This window comes from Gigantopelta aegis, unplaced genomic scaffold, assembly GCF_016097555.1.
Source record: "Gigantopelta aegis isolate Gae_Host unplaced genomic scaffold, Gae_host_genome ctg4088_pilon_pilon:::debris, whole genome shotgun sequence".
In the NCBI taxonomy this organism is placed as follows: domain Eukaryota; kingdom Metazoa; phylum Mollusca; class Gastropoda; order Neomphalida; family Peltospiridae; genus Gigantopelta; species Gigantopelta aegis.
This window is the reverse complement of record NW_024533674.1, coordinates 1-23,308: the sequence shown is the minus strand read 5'-3', so window position 1 is coordinate 23,308 and position 23,308 is coordinate 1. Positions and strand designations below refer to the sequence as shown.

The following is a 23,308-nucleotide window of genomic DNA, read 5'->3' as shown; positions in this document are numbered from 1 at the left end:
GTTAGATACCATTTATCCCACAACGAGTTGTTTTAAAATGTATCTAACGAGCGAATGTATTATTATATTTCTTACATATCCTCAAAAACCACGGTTTATTCAAATTTTAACATCTTTTTCGACTAAACGTTATTTACAGCCGTTGCATTTGTAGCTGACTTAACGCATCACAGACACGTGATTGTCAGGTTAACTATGTGTCACAATTTAATCGATTTCCATCGCGCTCGTATTCTTATTGGACATATAGCATCGGCGACCTGGTCATCATCTAGAAGCAGCCAGTCGTATGTCTTGAAATTGTTAACACACGTGCGTGTGTTAACAGGTATGTGTAATCATAAACAACACATGATGTTCTCGCCAATGGGTGTGTAATAAGAGTTGGTATTATGTGGTATTTGTGACAGACTGTAATGTCAACAATGATATTCACCATCGACATCTGTTGAGCGGATTCAAACGATGATCGATTGGCCGACCATAGTTTCCTACTTCAGCCCGTACTCTCTTTATTTTTCTACGAATAAAATCATGTACTGTGTTGCTTCATCGATAGCATTAGTCAATGCAAAGCCAATACTACCCCCATAGTTAATACTGTCGTCTGTTCATGGAGCTAAAAATGATAGCTCCTTGATTAGTATAATTTATTTGAATGTTCATTTGTTGATCTGTCTGTATTGGTGGAATGTAGGATAAAACAGTAATTTTAAATCAGTGAGCAGTCGACAATCTTTACCATATCTGTTTTATTTATATTATGACAAATGTTATTAATAGCTGTTTTATTTATAGTATGACTAATGTTACTAATATCTGTTTTATTTATATTATGACTAGTGTTACTAATATGTTTTATTTGTATTATGACAAATGTTATTAATAGCTGTTTTATTTGTATTATAACAAATGTTACTAATATCTGTTTTATTTATATTATGACAAATGTTATTAATAGCTGTTTTATTTATATTATGACTAATGTTTCTGCAGATTAAGCATAAACAGAGAACATGCTTGTTATCTGCAAAACAGGTTTACTTTCTTCTTTTTACGTCAGGTCAAATTTTATTTATTGAAAACGAAGCACTGCAAAAGTTTGCTGTTAATACAGTAGAGAGAGAGAGAGAGAGAGAGAGAGAGAGAGAGAGAGAGAGAGAGAGAGAGAGAGAGAGAGAGAGAGAGAGAGGGAGACGTACTATCTTAAACTGTAATATACCTTTTACAGTACAGCTTGATCATATATGATATTGTCAATTATTTTGTTTACAAAGCTGTTAGAGTATCACTAAATCGTGGGGATGGACGTAGCCTAGCTTGAGAACTAATTTTTCAGCATAGAAAAGTAACTACATGCAGTAACAAACCTGTTATCTGCTGATTGGCGTTATGCATATGAATGCGAGTGTTGGAGTCCGTTTAATAATCATTTAAGTAAGATGAAAGAAAATTCACAATTCTGGAATAAATATGTTTTTCATATAAAAAAATACACGTATATTTTTGAAAATAAACCAAAAACATTTCTATGTAGAGAATAGTTCATTTATTGAATGACATAATTTAACAAATGAAAATGATTATATAACTATGTATGTCCAACTGAACATTAGAATAACTGATACAACATAAAAACAAGAAGGGTGCACCAAGTGGGCCCTTTCTTTTGATGGCACTAGGAACGATAAAGCTGTGATGCCAACGCAAAACCGCATTTCAGGTCGGCACATTAGTCTGTGCCTGGCCATCACGAATCTGTCGTAAGTGTTAATTATGTTATCAATTTATGCAACGCCAATCTGCATCGAAGAATTGATCGTGTTTTTTGATTTGTTAACAATAATACAGGTCAGGTTTGAATTAGTAGTTAGAATTCACTTTGGTATTTTGAAGGCACAAATACCTTTAGGCGAAATGCAATTACCATGGCACTGAGCCACAAGGGCTTTGTCGCGCAAATTCCAAATAGTAGCGTGAGACAAGCTGTTAGAGAAATGCAATCATCTCCCGCATAATTATTCACACATTCGGACAATTCGACTATCCCCTTCTATGTAAATTAGTGTTACCCATTCAGAACTTCAGCGACAGAACGCTCCGCCCACACAACCCTTTAAGTGGAGTTAGCATACACAGTGGAATAGTTCTAATTTTACATATTATGTATGTTACATTTTGCTTATCATAGCAGTGGTGTGTTATATTTCTAATGCTTTGGACCGCAGAATTTTCAATTTGGCTTAATCAAATTGTTCTCATTAGAAAATCTAACTCGTTTTGTTCTGTTGATAAGTTCACAAACTTGTTATTGTTTATAATTTATGTTATTATTATTACTATGTCAAGAATAATATCTGCTCAGTTATTTTAAATTTTTCAGGTAATCCCGTTAGTCAGATTATACTCACAGGAGGCGCACAACCATACCAAATGGGCAATGAACTTGTTTGGGAACTGCTTTTTTATATATCGAATATGTCTGTTTTAGTGTGGGTCGTGACATTTTGGACAATCGAGTTCTGCGTAGCAAAGTATTTGGAATAGGTTAGTTGTCGTGGCCGAAACATTATTCTCAACGTTTGAGATGGGTAAGCTTCAGTAGCTTAGGTAGGTCCACCCTACCTTCTGCTGGGGGAGGGGGGGGGGGGGGGGGGCATCGGAAGGGATTGTGTATGAATACATTCACGCTGGGAGTCCTCGTAAATGGTAAAGCCGGCATGGGCAAATTATCATACACATGGGCCTTTCCTTTGCTGTCCTCTATAAAAAGCAAATACTAGTATACAACTATTTATATTTTATTGAACAGGCGAACTATGGAGTTGGCAATGTTGTCCTCAACATACAATTACATTTAAATAAACTAACCTATTTCGAACATGCAACGGTGGCCTCCATAAAAAAAACCCCATAGAACATAGTTATATGTTATTGAACAAACGAACCATAGAACAAGTCAATATGCTGTCCTCCATTAAAACAAATATATTAAAATTTTATTGAACACACGAATTATGGAGCAGGCATTCCAGTGTGGTCCTACAGACATACTTACATTTAAATAAACTAACCTCCATAAAAAAAACCCAGGAAACTATTTACATTTTATTGAAAAAAGGAACTGTGGAGCAGGTCATATTCTTTCCTCCATAAAACCCACAGAAAACTATGTTTTATTTAACAAATGAACTATGAAGAAGGCCATATGCTTTCCTTCATAACAATTTGAAAGCTATTTATATTTTATTGAACAAATTAACTATATAGCAGGAAATGCTGTCCTCCATAACAGGGGTTTTTTTTTGTTTTTTTTTGAAAATTATATATATTTTTTTGAACAAACGTAATATAGAGCAGACATTGTCGTTCTCCAAACACAATTACATTTAAATCAACTAACCTTTATCGAGCAGGCAATGCTGTCCTCCATATTAACAAATTGAAAATTATTTATATGTTATTGAACACACGAACTATAAAGCAAGCACTATGCTTTCCTCCATGAAAAGAAAACTTATTTATATTTTATTAACAAACGAAGTATTGTGCCAACAATGATGTCCTCCAGACACAATTACATTTAAACAAACTAACCTATATGGAATAGAAAACGTATTTTCATTGTTACTGACAAAATATGGAGCAGGCTATGCTGTACAAACTCATATGGAACAAATTATTCAAACTCCTTGTCAACTATTAATGAAACAAAATAATGACGTGGTGTTCGCCCCAAAATAGTTATCCTTCAGTCATCAGTATGGTGGTTGCCAGAAATGAAGCGGATGTCTTTAACTTGTTGTTATTTTATCGTAGGCATTCTGCAGTGATTCTGATGAATCGATATCTTCATATTCGTTCAGCTGGATATCTTGTCCTTCATTAATGTTACCACTTTCATGACTATCACCTATGGGGCGCAGCGGAACATCATCTGTACCACGTGACCTCTGTGAATTCACGTAGCCGCTCTCATGAGAAACGTCAGCTCTCGCGGTGTCTCGTTCTCGACCAGTCTGCCTGCCCATGTTTTTATAGTGTCCGCCATCTTTGTTTTCTACACTGGTCTTTTCTTTAGATGTTGATCCTGATGTCGTCCTGTGACATCTGACGTACCTGGAATGATCAAATAAAGGTGTGCTTGTTTGTTTATTTTAATAAATATCTATTTCATGATTATATCCAATTAAGGTTCAAACACGCTGACCTTGGCACACAATTCTACTATCTTGGCGGTCTGTCCAGAAGAGTGTGGTTAGATAGCGGTTAGTGAGTAACAAGTAGGAGGAAGCTGGTACCGGGATGCGAACCCAGTACCTACACGTCTTAAGTCCGATGGCTGAGCAATTACAATACCGAGACCCGTGGATTGTTATATATGTATTTCTCCTTTTAAATGTTGTTACCAATTAGTTTTATTTTATGTTTGTGATGGATGTTAAAATGGTGTCTTCTATATTTCGTTTTTGGCACCTGTGCTGTACTCATAAATACGTGTTTATTTTCAAAATTGAATGCACTCTAGTGTCTTACTGTTAAAAGAAGGAAGAAAAGAAAACACTTACCAGAAGAAGGTCCCAGAAACTGCAGTCAGTATTATGCAAAGTATTCCTATTATAGCAGCCATTGCAACAATCGTGGACCCACCGTCCTTTTGACTGGTGTCTAAATAAAAAAATAAAAAAATCACAGTACGTCTGATTAATGCAATATTATATTATCATAAGGAAGGACATATAACTTAGAACTATTCTAACTACTACGTGTATTACAAACTGGTCTTTAAATCACCCTAGTTTTCATTGTCGTAACCAATGTCTTATATTGAGGGGATCCATATTGGGGAGGGGTGCAAGCAAATATAAAAGGTGGAATACCACGTTCAACATCAGCTAGAAAAACCTTCAAACAGATCTCATGGAGAACGAAAAGATGGAAGATAATATCCGAATCTAATATAGAAACAAACTGAAGCACAGTACAAGGGTCGGTTATCATCGCTGTAGTTTTTTTAAAGCCTTTATTTTCGATACAGCCTACATTGGCTACATTTCCATGGTTTTTGGATAAGGAGCATGGCCAAACATCCTATGCCATCATCTGGCATGGTGTTTGGGAGACGTAGATTGATCTTGTGGACGTATTTCGGTCTGGAGGCAAAACAAAAACAGCAACCACAATGGGTATCCGCGCTAACACTCACCCGACAGTGGTCCTTGATTTTGGGGAATCTCTCGAGAGAAAGGTGCAGGTGTCAAATCCTGGATCCGATCGTTGAAAAACATTCTGGTAACCACACTGACTAGCAGATCTATCTACACGCGATACCACACTCTTTTCAGCAGGTAAGATAACTCCTACAACAGAACGCCATCACGGCCTCTCTTGGCCCAAAGCGAGTCCAGATCTCAGTCCGCTAGAACTCATTTAGGACACTAAGGAACCTAATATACAGAAGCTTGTCCCACCAGTAGACGTCTAGAAAAGCAGGAATCATCATTGGACCACCAACCCCAGGAACGCACAAGACATCTACATGGAGACAGCAGGCATGTTATGGGCAATCTAGTCATAATGAATCATGCTGGGCCAAATAGATCCTTATAGCAACAACCTACCAGCTACAACAGTCTACGGCACACAATAAAATGTGCCCCAATATTATGAGTTCCACTGCCTAAAATATCATTATTGTTGTCTGTTCTTATTTATCGAAAATATAATAACGTTTTAGGACATAGCATATATTCTGGTTTCTATGCCCGAGATTTGAGATCAGGCACAGGTTTTCAAACCTTATGGCCAACATAGAAGTCAACGCTTAATGTTTTTCCAAGTGCATAGTTAATGGATATATGTCAGGAGTGTGTAGTGGGTCTTGTTAAGGAATTAATATGGTATCAGTAGACACATACACAGATAAAAAGAGAGAGAGAGAGAGAGAGAGAGAGAGAGAGAGAGAGAGAGAGAGAGAGAGAGAGAGAGAGAGAGAGAGAGAGTCAGTAAAACGGACACGCGCACATACATAACATCACATCGCATCGCATGACATCAAACGCAACATTTCTACCAGCAAGAACAGCTAAAAATGCACTATTTCATCAAATAACAGAAGTGATGGACCTACCTGTAGACACGGTCACACTCACATTGCAAGCTATTCCTTGCCAACCAGAAACACACAGTCCATTGCAAGATCCAGTCACGTGATGACATGGCGCTGAGAGGTCTCTACACTTCCTGCCACTGCAGGAATAGCTGCAATCTCTGCCGTATTTTCCATCACACCCTGTGTGATACGGAGAACACAAGTAGGTGAAATCAAAGTAACCAAACTGGTAATGGTAAAGACCATGTTCTAACTTAGGACATGCTCTTTAACATTACCAGTTACCTTTCCAACTAATGAATGAATGAATGAATGAATGAATGAATGAATGAACGAATGAATGGAATGAATGAATGAATGAATGAATGAACGAATGAATGGGTGTTTAACGACAGCCCAGCACCAAAACACACATCGGTCATAAAAAGTAAGTATATGGAAATGTTATGCTCTTTAATGACAATTACACACTGAATACAATTTCTTGTGTTGTATATCAGTGTTTTGTATATATATATATATATATATATATATATATATATATATATATATATATATATATATATATATATATATCGTGTTTGTTGTCCTAATGTTTGTATATCCAAAATAATCTTTTATTTGCTAATAATTACGTACAAATAGATAACATTTAATGGCAAGTAAAATGAAGTTTCAGATAATACAAAATTTCGAATGACTAAAACCCCTTGAATATATACATGTATATTCAAAACAATAACATATATTTAAGTTTTAATTTTAGTCATTAAAATTTCTTTGTTAACTGGATATATCCTACACTGAAAGCGAACTCGGGACAATATTTTAAAATATAAATTTCTGTAGATTGAGAATGAGAAATATTTATAGAAAGACAGTACAACAGGCACTCATGAACCACTACAGCAAACGTGGTTGTCTGTTAAACGATTTGTATACCATGCACATTTTTACAAATAATTTATCATACCCATTCTCATTCGTAACGTTCCTCTATTCATTATTATAAAAGGTGTGTGAACAACCAAGGTAAATGGATTGCTTGAGCAGCTGTGCTTTTAGTATGTGTATTGATAACAATTCAGATGTAACTGGCTACCTTGGCTGTTGCAGTGTTTTGCCGTTATTTAAAATGAGATTACATTTATGAATTTCATGATAATGTGTTCATCAATGTTTGGTAATCAATATATACATAAATAGATATCATATGCATATACATATACAGGTTCATATACACACATACATACGTGCATGCATACATACATTGCATGCATGCATGGATACATACATGCATACATACAGACATACATACATACATACATATACACATAACATACGTAACATACGTAACATACATAATGCATAGATACGTAACATACATAATACCTACCTACCTACACAGATATCTTTTAGCTTTATTTACTATATATTTACATGCCAATGCATCAGATCCCTTTTGTAGCAAATTGACTATGACGAACTTATTTTAAGTTGTCCCTGTCGTTATATATGCCATTCAGAACATGACATATAAATATTAACCTAACAGTACAATCGACTACCATCCTGGACACATTTGAGTTTACCCATAAATTACAACAAAAAGAACAAACCAGTACAGTCTTCTCCTCGCCAGGTGTGTTCACACTTTCCTCCACATGAACCAGTCACGTGATCACAACTCGCCGCTTTAGTCAGACAGTGTCTTCTTGTGCAGATAGACAAACAATCGGCGCCGTACAGACCAGTGCCACATGCTAGCAAAAACATTCAATGTTAAATACTAATTCGGAGTTTGTGTGACCAAACACAACTCTGTATGCAGAGGAATCCAAAAGACTAAAACAGTCACTTGATAATCATGTCAAATAGTCTTCCATCAAGCATATTCCATTTATCCAATAGCAACAAGGACTCTTTTATATGCATTTGTTAACAAACACAACAGTGCATACTACGGTCTTTGGTATACCAGTCATGGCGCACTAGATATGATAGGGGAAACCCAATGCGTAGACTGAGGGTGTTTGAACCTACGAGCGAAACAGCTCCGGATAGTGTTCTACAGTATATTATTAAATGGCAAATATCTGTCAATAAAACTTTAGTTATTACAACTCAAGTACGCATGCAAAGCAACCTTATATGTCCAACTAGTTTAATTTTACACTTCGTATGCGTCTTCACAGGTTTAACTGGAAATAAACTTTCATCAACATATAATTATTATGTAACTGGAAAGTACATTCTTTTAACGAATTACAACATATAATTATTATATAACTAGAAATTACAATGCAGGTAAGAATTAAAACATATACTTAATACATAACTGGAAATTGCATTTTATCAAAATATTACAACATATATATCATTATTATAACATATGGTTCCAGTGTTTCTGCCAGAAAGACGTTTTTGGGTATGGCGCTATGGAAAATGGGTTACATTTAGGGTTAGGGTTAAGAAAATCATACAATAATGATAAAGAGTCATTAATTTTGTCAAAATGTTAACTTAATAAATAAAAAAAATTGGGTATTGCGCGATACCCGTTTTACCCTCTGGCAGAAACCCTGGGTTCTCTTACGTTCCATACAACTTGGTTTCTTCCATCCTGGCTTACAGCCATTTCTACATGTTCCACTTTGAGCATCACACGTCGTACTGTCTCCATCACAGTGTCGTTCACTGCAGTTTAACTTACACCCAGCACCAAACGTACCAGCACGACATGCTATGTGTGAATAAAATACAATACTATAGAATTATTATTCTAATAAAATTTCCGTTATATTGATTACAATTTAAGGACATTCCAATCGCCGATTCACATATTTGTTTTTGTTCATACTCCGATGAACGTAAAAGAAATAATAGACAATCGTTAAAGATAATGCTTTAGAACCATCAATTAGTAGTATGATTTGTGCCTTTTACTTTCATGGTCATTGTTTTAACGTTAGGTACCAGGGCCAAATCTAATGCAAACGATTAAGTAGTATTCATACGCTCTCGAATACAGCAACGTGCCTATGTGGACAGGGAAAAGAAACAACAACCCACTTCCTCCAGGATTGCAGTCAGCACCAACAAATTAGATATCAGATATGACCTGCTTACGTGTCCCTGGCAGAAGATGTACATGGCGACAAATAGTACCTTTTGAAAACTGCCCAGTGGACATTGTAACGAAACAACAGGGAAATCACCATGTGACGTAAGGCGGTCATGTGACAATGGATGGAAGGGAACAGACTGTCAGGAAAGTAATACAAATAGTCTTATCTCATTAGACAAAGTACAGCAATGAGCATTTGTGTTCCTATGAGTATTTCTTTATATTAATTTTCAATTCTTTAATCTATATAATGTGTTTAGTCAAATAATAAAACATGAGTTGTGTAAAGGAGTAAGATACTATATGTAATGGATTTGTTTTTTTTCTAAATAAAAAATATGATGTCCACAAGCATACTGATGTCGTGTAGAATCGTTTACTCTGTAAACCCAGCCTGTTTAGGACTCAACAGTCATGATTAGAATGAACGAAAATAAGAAGAAAATATACCAGTTGTACAGTCTGGTAACTCAAACCCATCTAGACATCCGTCTCTGCAGTTTCCGTAAATCGGCCACATTCGTAATTTCCATAACATTTCCGAGAGCTGCAAGGCATACTACAGCTGAAACCATAGGAACGTTTACAATCTGAAAATATGAAGATAGTGTTGTGCTATTCTGGCATAGTGTATGTATAATTTATGTTGGACTGCGTGGCGGACATCGACGTGTGAAATTCGGAGGAGTGTAATTCATGTTGGACTGCGTGACGGATATCGATGTGTGAAATTCGGATCCCTGCGTTGGATATTCATGAACTGCGTTGGATATTCATGAACTGCGTTGGATATTATTGAACTGTGTAATGGACTGTTATATGATTAGTTAGGACATTGTTATTATGTTAGAAATGGAAAAGGGGTGTGTAAAAATGTATGAATAATACGGTCTACCACAATGTATGAAAAATACGGTCTACCTCGTGGACAGGAAATAAATCGTAGCGTGGTTAGACAAGGGAAATAACACTTCGGGAGTTCTGTGTTCGTAGTTTTCGCTGTTGTTAATAGGAGCACCAGTGTGTCTTCAGTGATATATGGGAAATGATTTGATTGGTTTATAAATCAAATCTCGTGATTGATTATGAAGAGATTTGAGGTTAAAGGTCGTGCACTGAGATAGTATATATAAACGGGACACGAACGTGGTTCAGCATACGGTGACAGGTCGGAAGCAAGCCAGGTTATCAACAACAGGGATGAAAGGACGACAGGAGCTGTGCCAGTGAGATGAAGACTGACGTCGCCGTATCCGGATTCTGGAATTCGTTATCTTTTGGACATTCGTTGGTGAATATTGACATACACATAAATGCCAGTTAATTAAACTATAATCCCATGTGGGAAGTTTATATCATTAATATTTTATTTTTAATTAAAGAATATCTAAATTTATCACTTGTTCTTTGTCTGTGTGAATTATCATTAGTGTGTGCTTTGGGCTATATTATTCATGATATGTTAATTCTGCGTTCTAGGTATGAATTTATGTCACAACCATAATGTAAGTTGGAACGGGAATGCAACAATGTTATGATATAAGACTTTACGATCTGAAAATATCAATACAGTGTGATAGATGTATTTACAGTCTAACAATATCAATACAGTGTAGGCAGATATTATCTTTACAATCTGAGAATATCAATGCAATGATATATATATATATATATATATATATATATATATATATATATATATATATATATATATATATATATATATATATATATATATTTATTTATTTATTTATTTATTTATCATATAATATATTACATTTTCAGTGCAATCAAAGTATGTGATATTTTTCAGATCACATACTTTAAGAATTTGATAACTTTGCAAATTAGATGTAAATTAATCGAGGTCACGGCACTAGGTTTATTCACATTTAAACAACCATATTAGGGTGACACTCCAAAATTGACATATGCATTCATATTCGTCAAATAAAAACACTTCAATAGCAATTTTACATTGAAAGCTGTCCAGCGTTCAGAAAAGAAACAACGTTAAGCCCTACTTTATTTTGATGTAAGGACATCCAAAATGACGTCATGCGAGTTTGACGTCACTTCCATTCAAAAATACATCGCAACACATATTCTTACGTCATTTGAATATCTAGTAATGGCGGACTAGAATTAACGTTGTGTGTACAGTTTACAAAAACACGTTGTATTAAGCTTGAGATTATACGATAAAGAGGCTCGCATAATACAATATTGATTCTTAATATGTGATATTGACGATACTGAAAAACACTAATAATAACCTCTCTCTCTCTCTCTCTCTCTGTCTCTCTCTCTCTCTCTCTCTCTCTCTCTCTCTCTCTCTCTCTCTCTCTCTCTCTCTCTCTCTATATATATATATATATATATATATATATATATATATATATATATATATATAGTTACAAGCTGATATCAATACAGTCTGGGTAGATATCGTTATAATCTAAGAACTTGAATTCAGTGTCATAGATATATGTACAGGCTGAAAATATCAATACAGTGTGATATATATATTTACAGTCTACGAAAACACAGTATGATATATTTCTGTATAATCTGAAACATTAGTAGTGTGACAGGTGTCTTTACAATCTGAACATATTAGTACAGTATAAAAGGTATCTTTACAGTCCGAAAACATTAATTAGGTGTGATAGATGTCTTTACAGAGTGAAAATATTAATACACTGTGATAGATGTCTTTACAGTCTAAAACTATCAATACAGTATCATACAATTTAATATCTTTAGTCTGAAAATAGCAATACAGTGTGATAGATGTAACGTACATACTTACTCATACATATTTGACGTGCCTATATCCAATTAATGTCCAAGCCCACACGCAACTTCATTCATTAATTAATTCCAACTTATTGTCGTGCTTATATCCAATTAAGGTTCATTCACGCTGTCCTGGCACACACCTCAGTTATCTGGGCTGTCTGTCCAGGCAGTGGATTAGTTAGTGAAAAAGGCCGGTGCAGGTAACTGATATCATGTAACTGTAACTATGCCGGTTTAGGTAAAATAAAATTCATTATACAAAAAACAATAAAATACATCCTCAATTATTTATTTATTTGTTTATTTATTTATTTGCTCATTAGTGCATTTATTTACTTATATATTAGCTATTGTCAAATAATTGAAATGTTGTAACTCAGTCACTCTTTCAGTTAAAAACGTTTGACTAAACCAACAATAAAATATATACTAATTTTTTGTATTTAATTAAAATTGGTTCTTGCCATATAATTGAAATAATTTGTGACAATTTTGCCTCAATCATAGATGTTTGATTTAGCATACGTACTCGTAGAGCAGTCAGGTGTTTCATATCCTCGATCACAGCCAACGACACATTCCCCGGTCAAGTGATCACATGGCGAGTTTCCAAGACAATGTCTGTTTGCGCAGGAAGTTTTACAACCTTTGCCATATCTACCATTTGGACATTCTGTAATATTAACAATAGTTCTGTTGTTTTATATTATATAATATTAACAATAAACTGCAAAACAGCTGTGATATTTCACATTCTATAATATTGAAAACAGTGAAATGATATATATATATATATATATATATGACTTGCCCACTGGACAGGGTTATCCAGCTTTTGCAAGGTGCTAGAAAACTCTGTCTTACCCTAGGGCTAGACGATTTCTACATACGTCGTGACGTCATAAATCATGCTTTACAACGACTGACGTCATAACTCATGATTTTCAGAATTCAGTTTGCCATTTCACGTTATATCATTGTTTTAAAAACATTTAAACAAATTAATAGTTTCAACTTTATATTTATTGGTAAGTTGTTACATTTTTATGTCGTTGCATAAGGTGGTCTATATTTCCCCCGCGTATGATTAAACAAGTTTGTAGGTAAAATGTTTAAGAATCGTTATACAATAAACAAATTGTACCTTACAAAATTAATGTTTGTTATTGAAATTAAATGGGCAAGACAAAAATTCAATCACCGTTGTGAGGTATAGATAAGGCAATTCCAACCCTCGGGACAAAATGTGTGTGTACTTACAAATGAGCTAAGCCCCACTTAGCTTTTATTGTTTTATTTCGATTTCAAAGAGATAGTACATAAATTATGTTCATGAGTACCATTATGCTGTTTGCCGATTATTGTGACTTAACGTAGCTGCACAAATTGCATGTGCGGTGTACTTCTCCAATACGTGCTAAATCTGAATGTCAAAATCTGTTTCTACAGTGAAGACCGTAACTCTGCAATACAGAGTGGAATAGGTATTTGGCAAACTAGTGGTTGATTCCATGAATCTCTATGCAGTGTCGTCTTTATAGGAGGACAGCCACTTCCGAGGAGATCCTTTATTTGACAATACATACTTTGGACCGTCATGTGGAAGACTGACACTCTAGGACTAGTTTACTAAATCAAAGCTAGCACAGGACTGAGCTTATTGGAAATATATAGCTGTGATGGCATGCACTCATGAATCACTTTCAAAACAAAGGTGATATCAGATGTTCGAGAAAGGTCAGTTCACCCTGCACCACCGGCGAATTTAGAAGTAAAGAGTGAACAGGTTTTTAAATTTGTTTTTCATATTCTGAAATCAAGGAACATGAAGGTCCTACAGGCGGTGCAGAAAGTTGTGTGCTGTACTGACCAGCGTTATTTGATGCAATGTTTCTCAAATGATTATTATTTTCATAACAAAGCTCTGCGCCACTCAAATTTTTTATAATGTAGATAGTAATAGTTAGACTACAAACAATGATTATAAATAGAACGATGGTTATATTAAACATCAAGTAGAAAAGAACCGTTTTTGGTATAAAATAGTACATTGGTATTAGCCTAACCACTCCTGTTTTTACGCTCGTGAAAATGTTGATAATTGTAAACGAACGATTATTAAAATCACTTTTTAAGAAGTCAGGAAAATATTGATATAAGATAATATGGTGCTTATGAACGTAATACTGATCTTACTCTGTGTACAATCTGGTCCAGTCCAACCTGGTTCACACTCAGTGTCACATCGCCCTGTTATTTTGTCACACCTGGATATTCCGTTAGTCTGATCACAGTGTCTGTTGGAGCAGCTAACACTGCACAGTGAGCCATAGTGATCAGAATCACAAACTGAAAATAACATCAGGGAACACTCGTTCATTTAGCTGATTAGAATATAATACAGATAAACACTCGTGCATATAACTGATTAGATGATAACACAGATAAACACTCGCACATATAACTGATTTGATGATAACACAGATAGATATCCGTACATGTAACCCATTAGAAAAACAAATTCGTAAATATAACTGATTAGAAGATAACAGAGAAACACTCGGATATATAACTGATTAGAAGACAACAAAGAAACGCTCGTGCATACAACCGATTAGAAGATAACTGAGAAACACTCGTACATATAACTGATTAGAAAATAACACAGAAAAAGCGGACTTATAACTGATTAGAAGATAACATAGAGAAACACTCGTACATATAATTGATTAGACTTGAATGAAAAAAGCAATGAAAATGTTAATTCAACAAGTGTTGATATTTCGAACACAAAGGTATGTTTCGAAGTCGTACTTGTAACTCTCTTACAGTTTTTGTTACTAACATTTTGATGTATGTTTGTACAAGATATAATATTCCTTATAATTAATTACAAATATTTTTTTCCCAGTCACACTGTAGTTTATAATTGGGTGATAACTACATTGTATTTACACATTTACGGACGTTTAATGCTGGGTCTGCCATCGCAATCTTTTTCAAAAGTCGTTTAAATAGGGGTTTTGTTCCGAATAAACAAAACGATTATCACTACTAACGTTTTTCAAGTCGTGACGTCATATTTCACATGCAAATCTGAGCTATGTTGAACCATGTGGAAACTAATCGCAGTTACTTACTTCCACATTCCTGTCAGCGTCAAACACATTTTTATAAAGAGCGTTTACGTCATTAAATGTAAGGGGGCATACATTTTGCTTCAGAAAAAGATTCAACTTTGGTAATTTAAAAGTATGTACATCCAACTAAACAGCAACAAATAGCGTATGAATATGTAATTAGGCTCTTGGGGAATCCCCCAAATTTCCAACACGTTAAAGGAGGGGACAATTAAGGCATATGCATATTCAACGATATTTAATGCACATTATTGCTTAATATCAACAAGTATAATCTTATAGTTAATTAATAAAACGGTTAAATGTGACGGCTATTATATATAACGGGCGCAGCCATTTTGTACCATCCTAGTGAATACGCCCTCTGGCGAGCTGGTGGTTACGTAATAACTAACGTGTCACGTCAGGAATTGGTCTTCGATCTGAAGCCCCTGCGCGTGCTGTAACCTCATCGTGGTGCAGGGGTGTAACATTCTCTTTGAGAATGGCCAATACAGCACAAATTGAAGTTTAGAGTAAAATTCGGTGTCCGTAAAATTCTGTGATATTTGTATTTGTATTTTTGCACAGTTCTTTACACTGTTTTTGTTTAAACCTTGAATTTTTATATTGATGTTGATCATCACTTTATTTATTTGCATTACCATAGTTTGACACCCAATAGCCGATGTATTTTTCGTGCTGGGGTGTCGTTAAACATTCATTCATTCATTCATTCATTCATTCGATCTGAAGAAACAAAACATACCTGATTTTTGCGGATGCATCGCAATGTTCTGTAATACTAGCCATCCCAGTAAGCCAGTAACAATTATATACTGACACACAATGAAAACGCAAAAAACAACTTCTCATTGCAAATAACGACAAACTATTAATGAATTGATGGATAATGTAATATGACATTAATGACTGGCATTCATAAGATACATTCACATGGACACATGGCCAGTTATCATCAGTAATCGAGTTGCATTCGTAATCGAAAAGTTCAACCCCCCCCCCCCCCCCCCATATCAAGGTCAGTATCTGATGTGTCCACCATTGACCCGTGAGCATGGTGAAGACGACGGGGAAAGGATTGACACAAACGTCTCAAATAAGCCACAGGAATGTTCCTCCATTCCTCCTGCAACGCCTGTGCAAGCTCAGCGATGTTACGCGGTGGTGGCTGGCGGTGACGTACACGACGTCCTAACTCATTCCACATGTGTTCAATTGGGTTCAAATCCGGTGAAACGGCGGGCCAGTTCATAACGGTGATACCGGCTTGATGCAGGAATGCCTGGGCAATTATTGCAGTATGTGGACGGGCATTGTCTTGTTGAAACAGAAGGGGACCTCCTGGTCTTCGGTGACGGCGCAAAAGTGGCTGGAGAACTGGTCTTAGAATAACGTCAACATAACGCTGGGCTGTAAGGGCATCGTGGACAATGATGAGATCACTCCTGGAATCACAGATGATTGCCCCCTCCCCCCCCCCATACCATCAGACAACCGCCGCCAAACCGATCACGTTCCCTCACACATCCGTCAGCGTACCGTTCATGGAGTCTCCTGTACACACGTGCTCTTCCATCGGCAAAGGAGACAGAGAAACGGGACTCATCTGAGAAAACAATGCTCCGGTAAAAGGCTGGTGGATGATTACCATTCTGGAGAGCAAACTGTAGTCTCGCAGCACGATGTCGCGGTGTCATGATGTTACCGTTGTACGGGCGTCTGCATCTGAGTCCAGCCGTTCTGAGTCGACGGATGACCGTCATCGGATGGATAGGCCTTCATGACGTCGTATCGTGTTGCTTGCTGTCATCGTCGCAGTTCTGAACCGGTCACGGAGGTGGTGTCGTCGAATCTGCCGATCTTGGCGTGGGGTCGTAACGGACCGTTGACCAGGTCGAGGTCGATCACGGACACTCCCTGTCTGTTGATGACGTTCAACAAGTTGTTCAATAGTTGATGGATGGAATCTGAAGGTCCTAGCAACTTGGCTCTGCGAAGTCCCCCATTGAACCATGCCCAACGCTCGCTCCCTTTGTTCTTCTCTGAGTCGTGGCATTCTTAATGTGACGAGGAATATGACACCGTTACATGACTTTTATGTGTCCACATACTGGCATTTCACGTGCATTGCATGCAGCATGATTGAGCATGTAATGAACGTATTTCACACCATTTTGTGTGTTTCTGCTATTGTATGTGTAACGAGAACAAAACCAGGATTAAAACCCAGACAAAAGTACCAATCAATGGCTTCCTCTCATAAATTGTTATTTTAAGTCCAATAAATATAGGGTTCATTAATCACAACAAAATATTGAAATATATCTGTTTTGCGTGTTCATTGTGTGTCAGTATATACTAGTTTTCAATACAAAATAAACCACCATTGTCAAAGTGTTGAAATAACTCTATTATGCTTTGTACATAAATTAACCCATGTATTGAAATAATAATCGGAGTGTTTTCTTGGTTAATTGGTATTTTCTTTCCGTGGCCTGTACCTGTGGTTCCTGATTGGCAGGTATATATTTAGACGGTCCCCAGACACTGTGTCTAGACGCACTAAAAAGACGTGCCTTTTTTTTTATTAAGATCACAGGGTATTGTGTTATAACCGCACGGATACCCCTCTGTTCGTGATGGACATTACCAGCCGCCGTGCGTTATTACTGTACGTAATTCTGTAAAACCCTTGCTTAAGTAGACTTTCCCATCTAAAATCATAAAACTGACCAATTACGTCGTCTCAAAGAAAATAAAAGTATCACTTGGGTATCGTGAGTGGTCGTTTTTGCTCGAACGTACCCTACCAATAGGCCTAATAATATGCATTTTATTATTTTGATTTTTTTAAAAAGAAAAATACTATAACTTCATTTCGTTCTATTGATGCAAATTGAAATATATTTAGTTAAATAGTTTATTATACAATCAATTCATTTATGTTGTTTCACAATTCATGTTGATGAAAGCGAAGCGCCTTGTCTTAAATTAGAGCGTTTGTTTACACTGTGTATAGAGGAGATGGACGGACCTGACGTCACTTCGCCCCAAGCTATACCACCGGATGTTCAAAAACGAAACAAAATGGCTGCCCCCAGTTAGCAGGAATAATCATGTTTTTTTTATTAATTCTAAAATTACGCGTTTTTTATTTGTTCAAGTGTCAGTATGTGTTGGTGGTCAGGGTATGCATCTTTCCAACGCATAAGGCTCTTGTTTGAGTTGACCCTACCTTTAATGCTGGTTTTACTGCCACAAATGGATTTGATTAGCTAATCAAATTTCGCGCTATATACAGAGTGAATTAGAATATGGCCTCAGATTACAGTTATCTTCCCATTTGGTTGTCCAAAATCCGGAAATCTGACCGCGCAAGTAGTCTGCTGTTTGACTGTGATTATTTCATGGCAGACAGCTATGAAGTGGCAACTGTTTGACTAAAGTGACAGGGGATAGTATGTAGTTTGTAAACATGTGTAACTTGCTGACATTGAAGACTTGTTTGTGGTAATTCCGGCCCATGCAAAAGTAGTGCTTTTAGTGTAAAATGAGTGTACTCCGGCCTGGTTTAGAGGGTGTGTCTGTTTAAACCAATATGCTGGGAGAAAGAGCTGGACAACAGGGGTTGTCCTTTTCAGGGTACGTGTCCCCCATGCAGGCAAAGGTACATACAAAACTTCACGGGCCTGCTGATATTAATAAAAATGTTATAACCACTAAGGCTATATAGAAACATATAGCGAAATTAATTGTGGTCTGAGGCCATATAGAGTATTGCGTAGTTCTTAGATCATACACTATGTTGATGTGGTTGTTTTCATACCATTACACTGTGTTCCAGTCCAGTTCTGTTTACATCCATCCACACACTCTCCAGTTACATAGTTACACGGTTGACCGTGACAGTGGCAGAACTCGATGCAGTCATCTCCAAATGTGCCAGCGTCACAAACTGAAGATGCAAAAACTGAATTCGTTAAATATACCTATTGTTTGTGGTTTTATTTTCTGTTGTTATTTTTTTTCAGTTCAGTCGATCGTTGATTAGATTATCAAATATTAATTGCATCACATACTTTCGAATATGAAAAATTAAAGTATTTTAGCCATATAATTTCTATTAACAATATACTTTTAATATAAAATGCGTATTTCTACAAACAGTATGTAGTTATAGACTTTTACATATACCCCCCCCCCCCCCCCCCAAAAAAAAAAAAAAAATCAACAAAAAAACAAACAAACAACAAAAACAAAAACAAACAAACAACTAAGCTAAACTATATTTACAAACACTCCATACAAAATCATATTTGTCATTATTTGTCGACATGTTGTGGTATCAAAATTGTTTTTGTTTTTTAATGTCTTTGTTGGTGGTCTTTTTGTGGGTTTTTTTTATGTTTAGGGTGTTTTCTTCTGGTTTATCGTATTGTGTTTTTTTTGTGTTTTTTTGTTTGGATAGTATTTAGAATAAATGTTTTCAAATATCGAAAACATAATACCTTAAATTTGTATTAAACCACTTTACATAGTGTGTTGAATCTTGCAACTTCTGTCAACTAGAAGCAATTTCAACTTGGTCTTAATATCTTAAAATATTAGTATGCATGTTCAAGTGTAGTCGTTAAGACGAGGACTGTATAGCTGATGCCCGTTATGCATTCACATATTATTTATTTCAGTCTGTAGTTTATGACCAGATTAACTCACTGAATACTTCAACTTCACAAAAATCCATTGCCGTGTCAACGTAATGTTTTTTCTTTAAGCTGTTGTCTAAGTCGTCGTTGTCAGTCCCCTGGTACAGTGTGATGTACTGAGTCGTGGTGTCACATGTAATACGTTTTACATCCGGGCTAACTATCGTTGCTGCACCACACAGATGACCTGTGTTAGTCTGGTTTACTGTTAAAGAACTGTACACATGAACACCATTCCTGCGATATGGGTCTGTAAATATAAACGTAAATAATCACATTACTGACCACATTCCTGGACCAAATCTTTGACACATATCAGAAGTTGTACCCAGAATGACAATATATCGATGTTAATAGCAAAACGTGGCTGAAAAATGAAGGTTCATGCCCCCTAAAGTCATATGACTATATTATAGCTCCTTAGAAAGCTTAGTATGTCTAGTTTATGACATGACAGGTCCTGGTGTGATGGCCACATGTGGTCACGTTTTTAGGGAAATGACATACAAATTCCATATTTACAAATAATTGGTGATATCTCTTAATTGTGCTTCTTTTTGTGATGAGCTTAGATGTTAAAGGGAAATTCCTGAGTTTACTGTATTGTAAGATGTTTCTGACTAACACACTATTTCCATGATTAAACCTTCATATTAAATATATTTTCTTGTTTAGAATATCAGTGTTTGTATATTTGGTGTGTTTCTGGTCGTCATAATATTTATAAGTAGCCAAAACTGGATTTAGTATCCCAATAATTTCGTACGTACGAAAACAATATATATTAGGAAATAAAATTATGTTTGACCTAGTACAACCGTTAGGACGATCAGAAACACGTTTAATACAGAGTCACTAATATTTTATGTAGAAACAATTATATTTAACATGTGATTACAGTTATTAAAATGTATTTGTTGATTGACATCATCTTAACAAACCGGTCTCGGTGGCGTCGTGGTTAGGTCATCGGTCTACAGGCTGGTAGGTACTGGGTTCGGATCCCAGTCGAGGCATGGGATTTTTTATCCAGATACCGACCCCAAACCCTGAGTGAGTGCTCCGCAAGGCTCATTGGGTTGGTGTAAACCACTTGCACCGACCAGTGATCCATAACTGGTTCAACCAAGGCCATGGTTTGTGCTATCCTTGCTGTCTGTCGTAAAAGACTAGCCTATGTGGCGACAGCGGCTTTCCTATAAAAAACAGTGTCAGAATGACCATATGTTTGACGTCCAATAACCGATGATAAGAAAAAAAAATCAATGTGCTCTAGTGGCGTCGTTAAATAAAACGAACTTTTTTTCATCTTAACAATCGCCTAAAGCTCAAGAATGTCCCTTTTAAATGATGGTAAATGATCTTTTAATTCCAATAATCATGAAACTTATATATTTACCACATAAACGTTTCACATAAAAACGCTCCGAACTTGCCAAACTTTTTTTTTCTAAAAACTGGTGCCAAACGTCATACCGCTACATCGTAGATCATTTAATAGCTTTTTACATCTAGTTTATTATACGGCGTGTTGGCCAAAAATAGTCATACTTTTGAGAATATACGGTCACGTGACCTAGTATGTTTTAGCAAAAAGGCAGTTCAAATAGTGTAGTATATATTGCGACACCTAAAAGTATTCATGTGTACTCAGTTGTGTGTGTGAGAGAGAGAGAGAGAGAGAGAGAGAGAGAGAGAGAGAGAGAGAGAGAGAGAGAGAGAGAGAGAGAGAGAGAGAGAGAGAGCATGTATGTGTGTGTGCGTGTCTGTGTGTGTGTGTGTGAGAGAGAGAGAGAGTATGTATATGTGTTTGTGAGTGTGATTGAATGTGTGTGTGTGTGTGTGTGTTTCTGTATATGTGTGTTTCTGTGTATGTGTGCGCGCGCGCGTGTGTGTGTCTGAATGCATCAGTATTTAAATGTGTTATATCTACTTACAATCCGTCCTGAAGTGAACAGTCACTTCGTGTATATAATGTGGTTCTCCCAGATCCACTTCCCAAAAAGAGTTAGTTTGATATACATCAATGAGTATACACGATGTCGTCTCAGTGTAGTCCCCGTCAACACCATTTGATGGAGGTGATGTGTACAATTTATAGTGAGAACTCTGGGAGGCAGGTTTGTTCAACGCTAAATTATCTGAAATAATAACAACAACAACAACAACAACAACAACAATAATAATAATAATAATAATAATAATAATAATAATAATAACCTATAATAAAATACTCAAGGCCTTTTTAACAGTTTACGACCGTTCTAACCGCTTCTCCTATTTTAATGTGCACTGTCTATTTATTATAGCTGTGGCCATTCTTTTTACGATACAGTCCACGCTGTGTTCTGTTATCCTATGTATGATCATATTCACCCAGCCATGTTTTGTGTGTTTTACTATAGCGGTTTGATATTAAAACAATGCTATTTGGAAGCAAGGATTATCCATCCGAATTGAACCTAAATATAATACAATATATCCACAATTTCATTATCTTATCAAAGCGATTTAGTTTATAAATTATGTATGTTCTACTATGCTGTTATGATATTAAAGGGACATTCTTGAGTTTGCTGCATTGCAAGATGTTTTGGACTAATAAAATATTTCTACGATTAAACTTACATATTAAATATATTTTCTTGCTTAGAATATCAGTGTCTGTATATTCAATGCTTTTCTGGTCGTCTTAATATTTGTAATAAGCCCAAACTGGATTTTGTTTTCAAATAATTTCGTACGTACGAAAAAAAAATATTTTAGGAAATAGATGAAATTTAACATAGTACAAATATTAGAACGATCAGAAACACGTTTAATTTATAGCCACTAATAATTTATGCAGAAAAATATGTTTGATATGTAACTACAATCATTAAACAGTCTCTGTTAGTCGATAACATCTTAAAAAGTGCAACAAACTCAGGAATGTCCCTTTAATCTGGTACACCTTTTGCACGTTTCATTCTAAATTTCTAATTATGCATCATGTAGTTCATGTATGTAGATATATGTGCGCCAGTCCTTGGCTTAGTTCAGATATGTGTACTGTATGTTTAAACCCAACCCAGTATTTGTAGTTTGTATGTAATGACTGAAATGATAGTTTTGTAATGTTATGTTTTATGTCGTTCATTGAAATGTATGCAGTATGTAACATCATCTCGTGCAGACGCAAGTCTATAGGCTTATCGCCTGTTCGCCGATCCACTTCATTTATTAAAAAAAAAACATTGTTTAAAACGTGGCCATCTTTGTACTTTGATCTTTATGCGCTCAGGTCCATCGTGCTAAATATAACGTACAAAGAAGAATTCCATAGAAACAACAGTAATGGAAGTCGCCATGTTTTTCACTTAACATAGAAGTGGCATATACACAGCAGCCGTATACACAGCATTGTCTAATGACCCAA

At 35.9% G+C, this 23,308-nt stretch overlaps 2 protein-coding genes and 1 long non-coding RNA gene across 3 annotated transcripts; all 3 read right to left on the bottom strand.

Moving 5' to 3' along the window:
* Window positions 1-1,605: 1,605 nt before the first annotated feature.
* LOC121392572 lies at window positions 1,606-4,685 on the bottom strand. Its single transcript, XM_041523726.1, has 2 exons — window positions 4,569-4,685; window positions 1,606-4,119 (listed from the first exon to the last, which is right to left on the bottom strand). Exons 1-2 carry the CDS (start codon window positions 4,628-4,630, stop codon window positions 3,795-3,797), a joined length of 387 nt encoding a protein of 128 aa, XP_041379660.1. The 5' UTR covers window positions 4,631-4,685; the 3' UTR covers window positions 1,606-3,794.
* Window positions 4,686-5,419: 734 nt separating this feature from the next.
* On the bottom strand, window positions 5,420-13,640 carry LOC121392567 (multiple epidermal growth factor-like domains protein 10). The gene is made up of 7 exons (XM_041523723.1): window positions 13,628-13,640; window positions 12,571-12,714; window positions 10,386-10,499; window positions 8,709-8,855; window positions 7,732-7,875; window positions 6,131-6,292; window positions 5,420-5,535 (listed from the first exon to the last, which is right to left on the bottom strand). The coding sequence occupies exons 1-7, from the start codon at window positions 13,638-13,640 to the stop codon at window positions 5,420-5,422; spliced, it is 840 nt and encodes a 279-aa protein (XP_041379657.1).
* Window positions 13,641-14,274: 634 nt separating this feature from the next.
* On the bottom strand, window positions 14,275-22,012 carry LOC121392568. The gene is made up of 3 exons (XR_005960519.1): window positions 21,828-22,012; window positions 19,011-19,139; window positions 14,275-14,390 (listed from the first exon to the last, which is right to left on the bottom strand). It is a non-coding gene; the product is annotated as an uncharacterized LOC121392568 (long non-coding RNA).
* Between the last annotated feature and the right edge of the window lie 1,296 nt (window positions 22,013-23,308).

Excerpts from the sequence above, each read along its gene's own strand:
- LOC121392572 (XM_041523726.1), bottom strand. The coding sequence starts at position 4,630 with ATGGCTGCTATAATAGGAATACTTTGCATAATACTGACTGCAGTTTCT. Across the intron at positions 4,120-4,568 it reads GTTTCTGGGACCTTCTTCTG|GTACGTCAGATGTCACAGGA; the intron begins GTAAGTGTTTTC and ends TGATCATTCCAG.
- LOC121392567 (XM_041523723.1), bottom strand. Across the intron at positions 10,500-12,570 it reads AACACCTGACTGCTCTACGA|AATCCGGATACGGCGACGTC; the intron begins GTACGTATGCTA and ends AACGAATTCCAG. Across the intron at positions 6,293-7,731 it reads GCGAGGAGAAGACTGTACTG|GGTGTGATGGAAAATACGGC; the intron begins GTTTGTTCTTTT and ends CGTATCACACAG.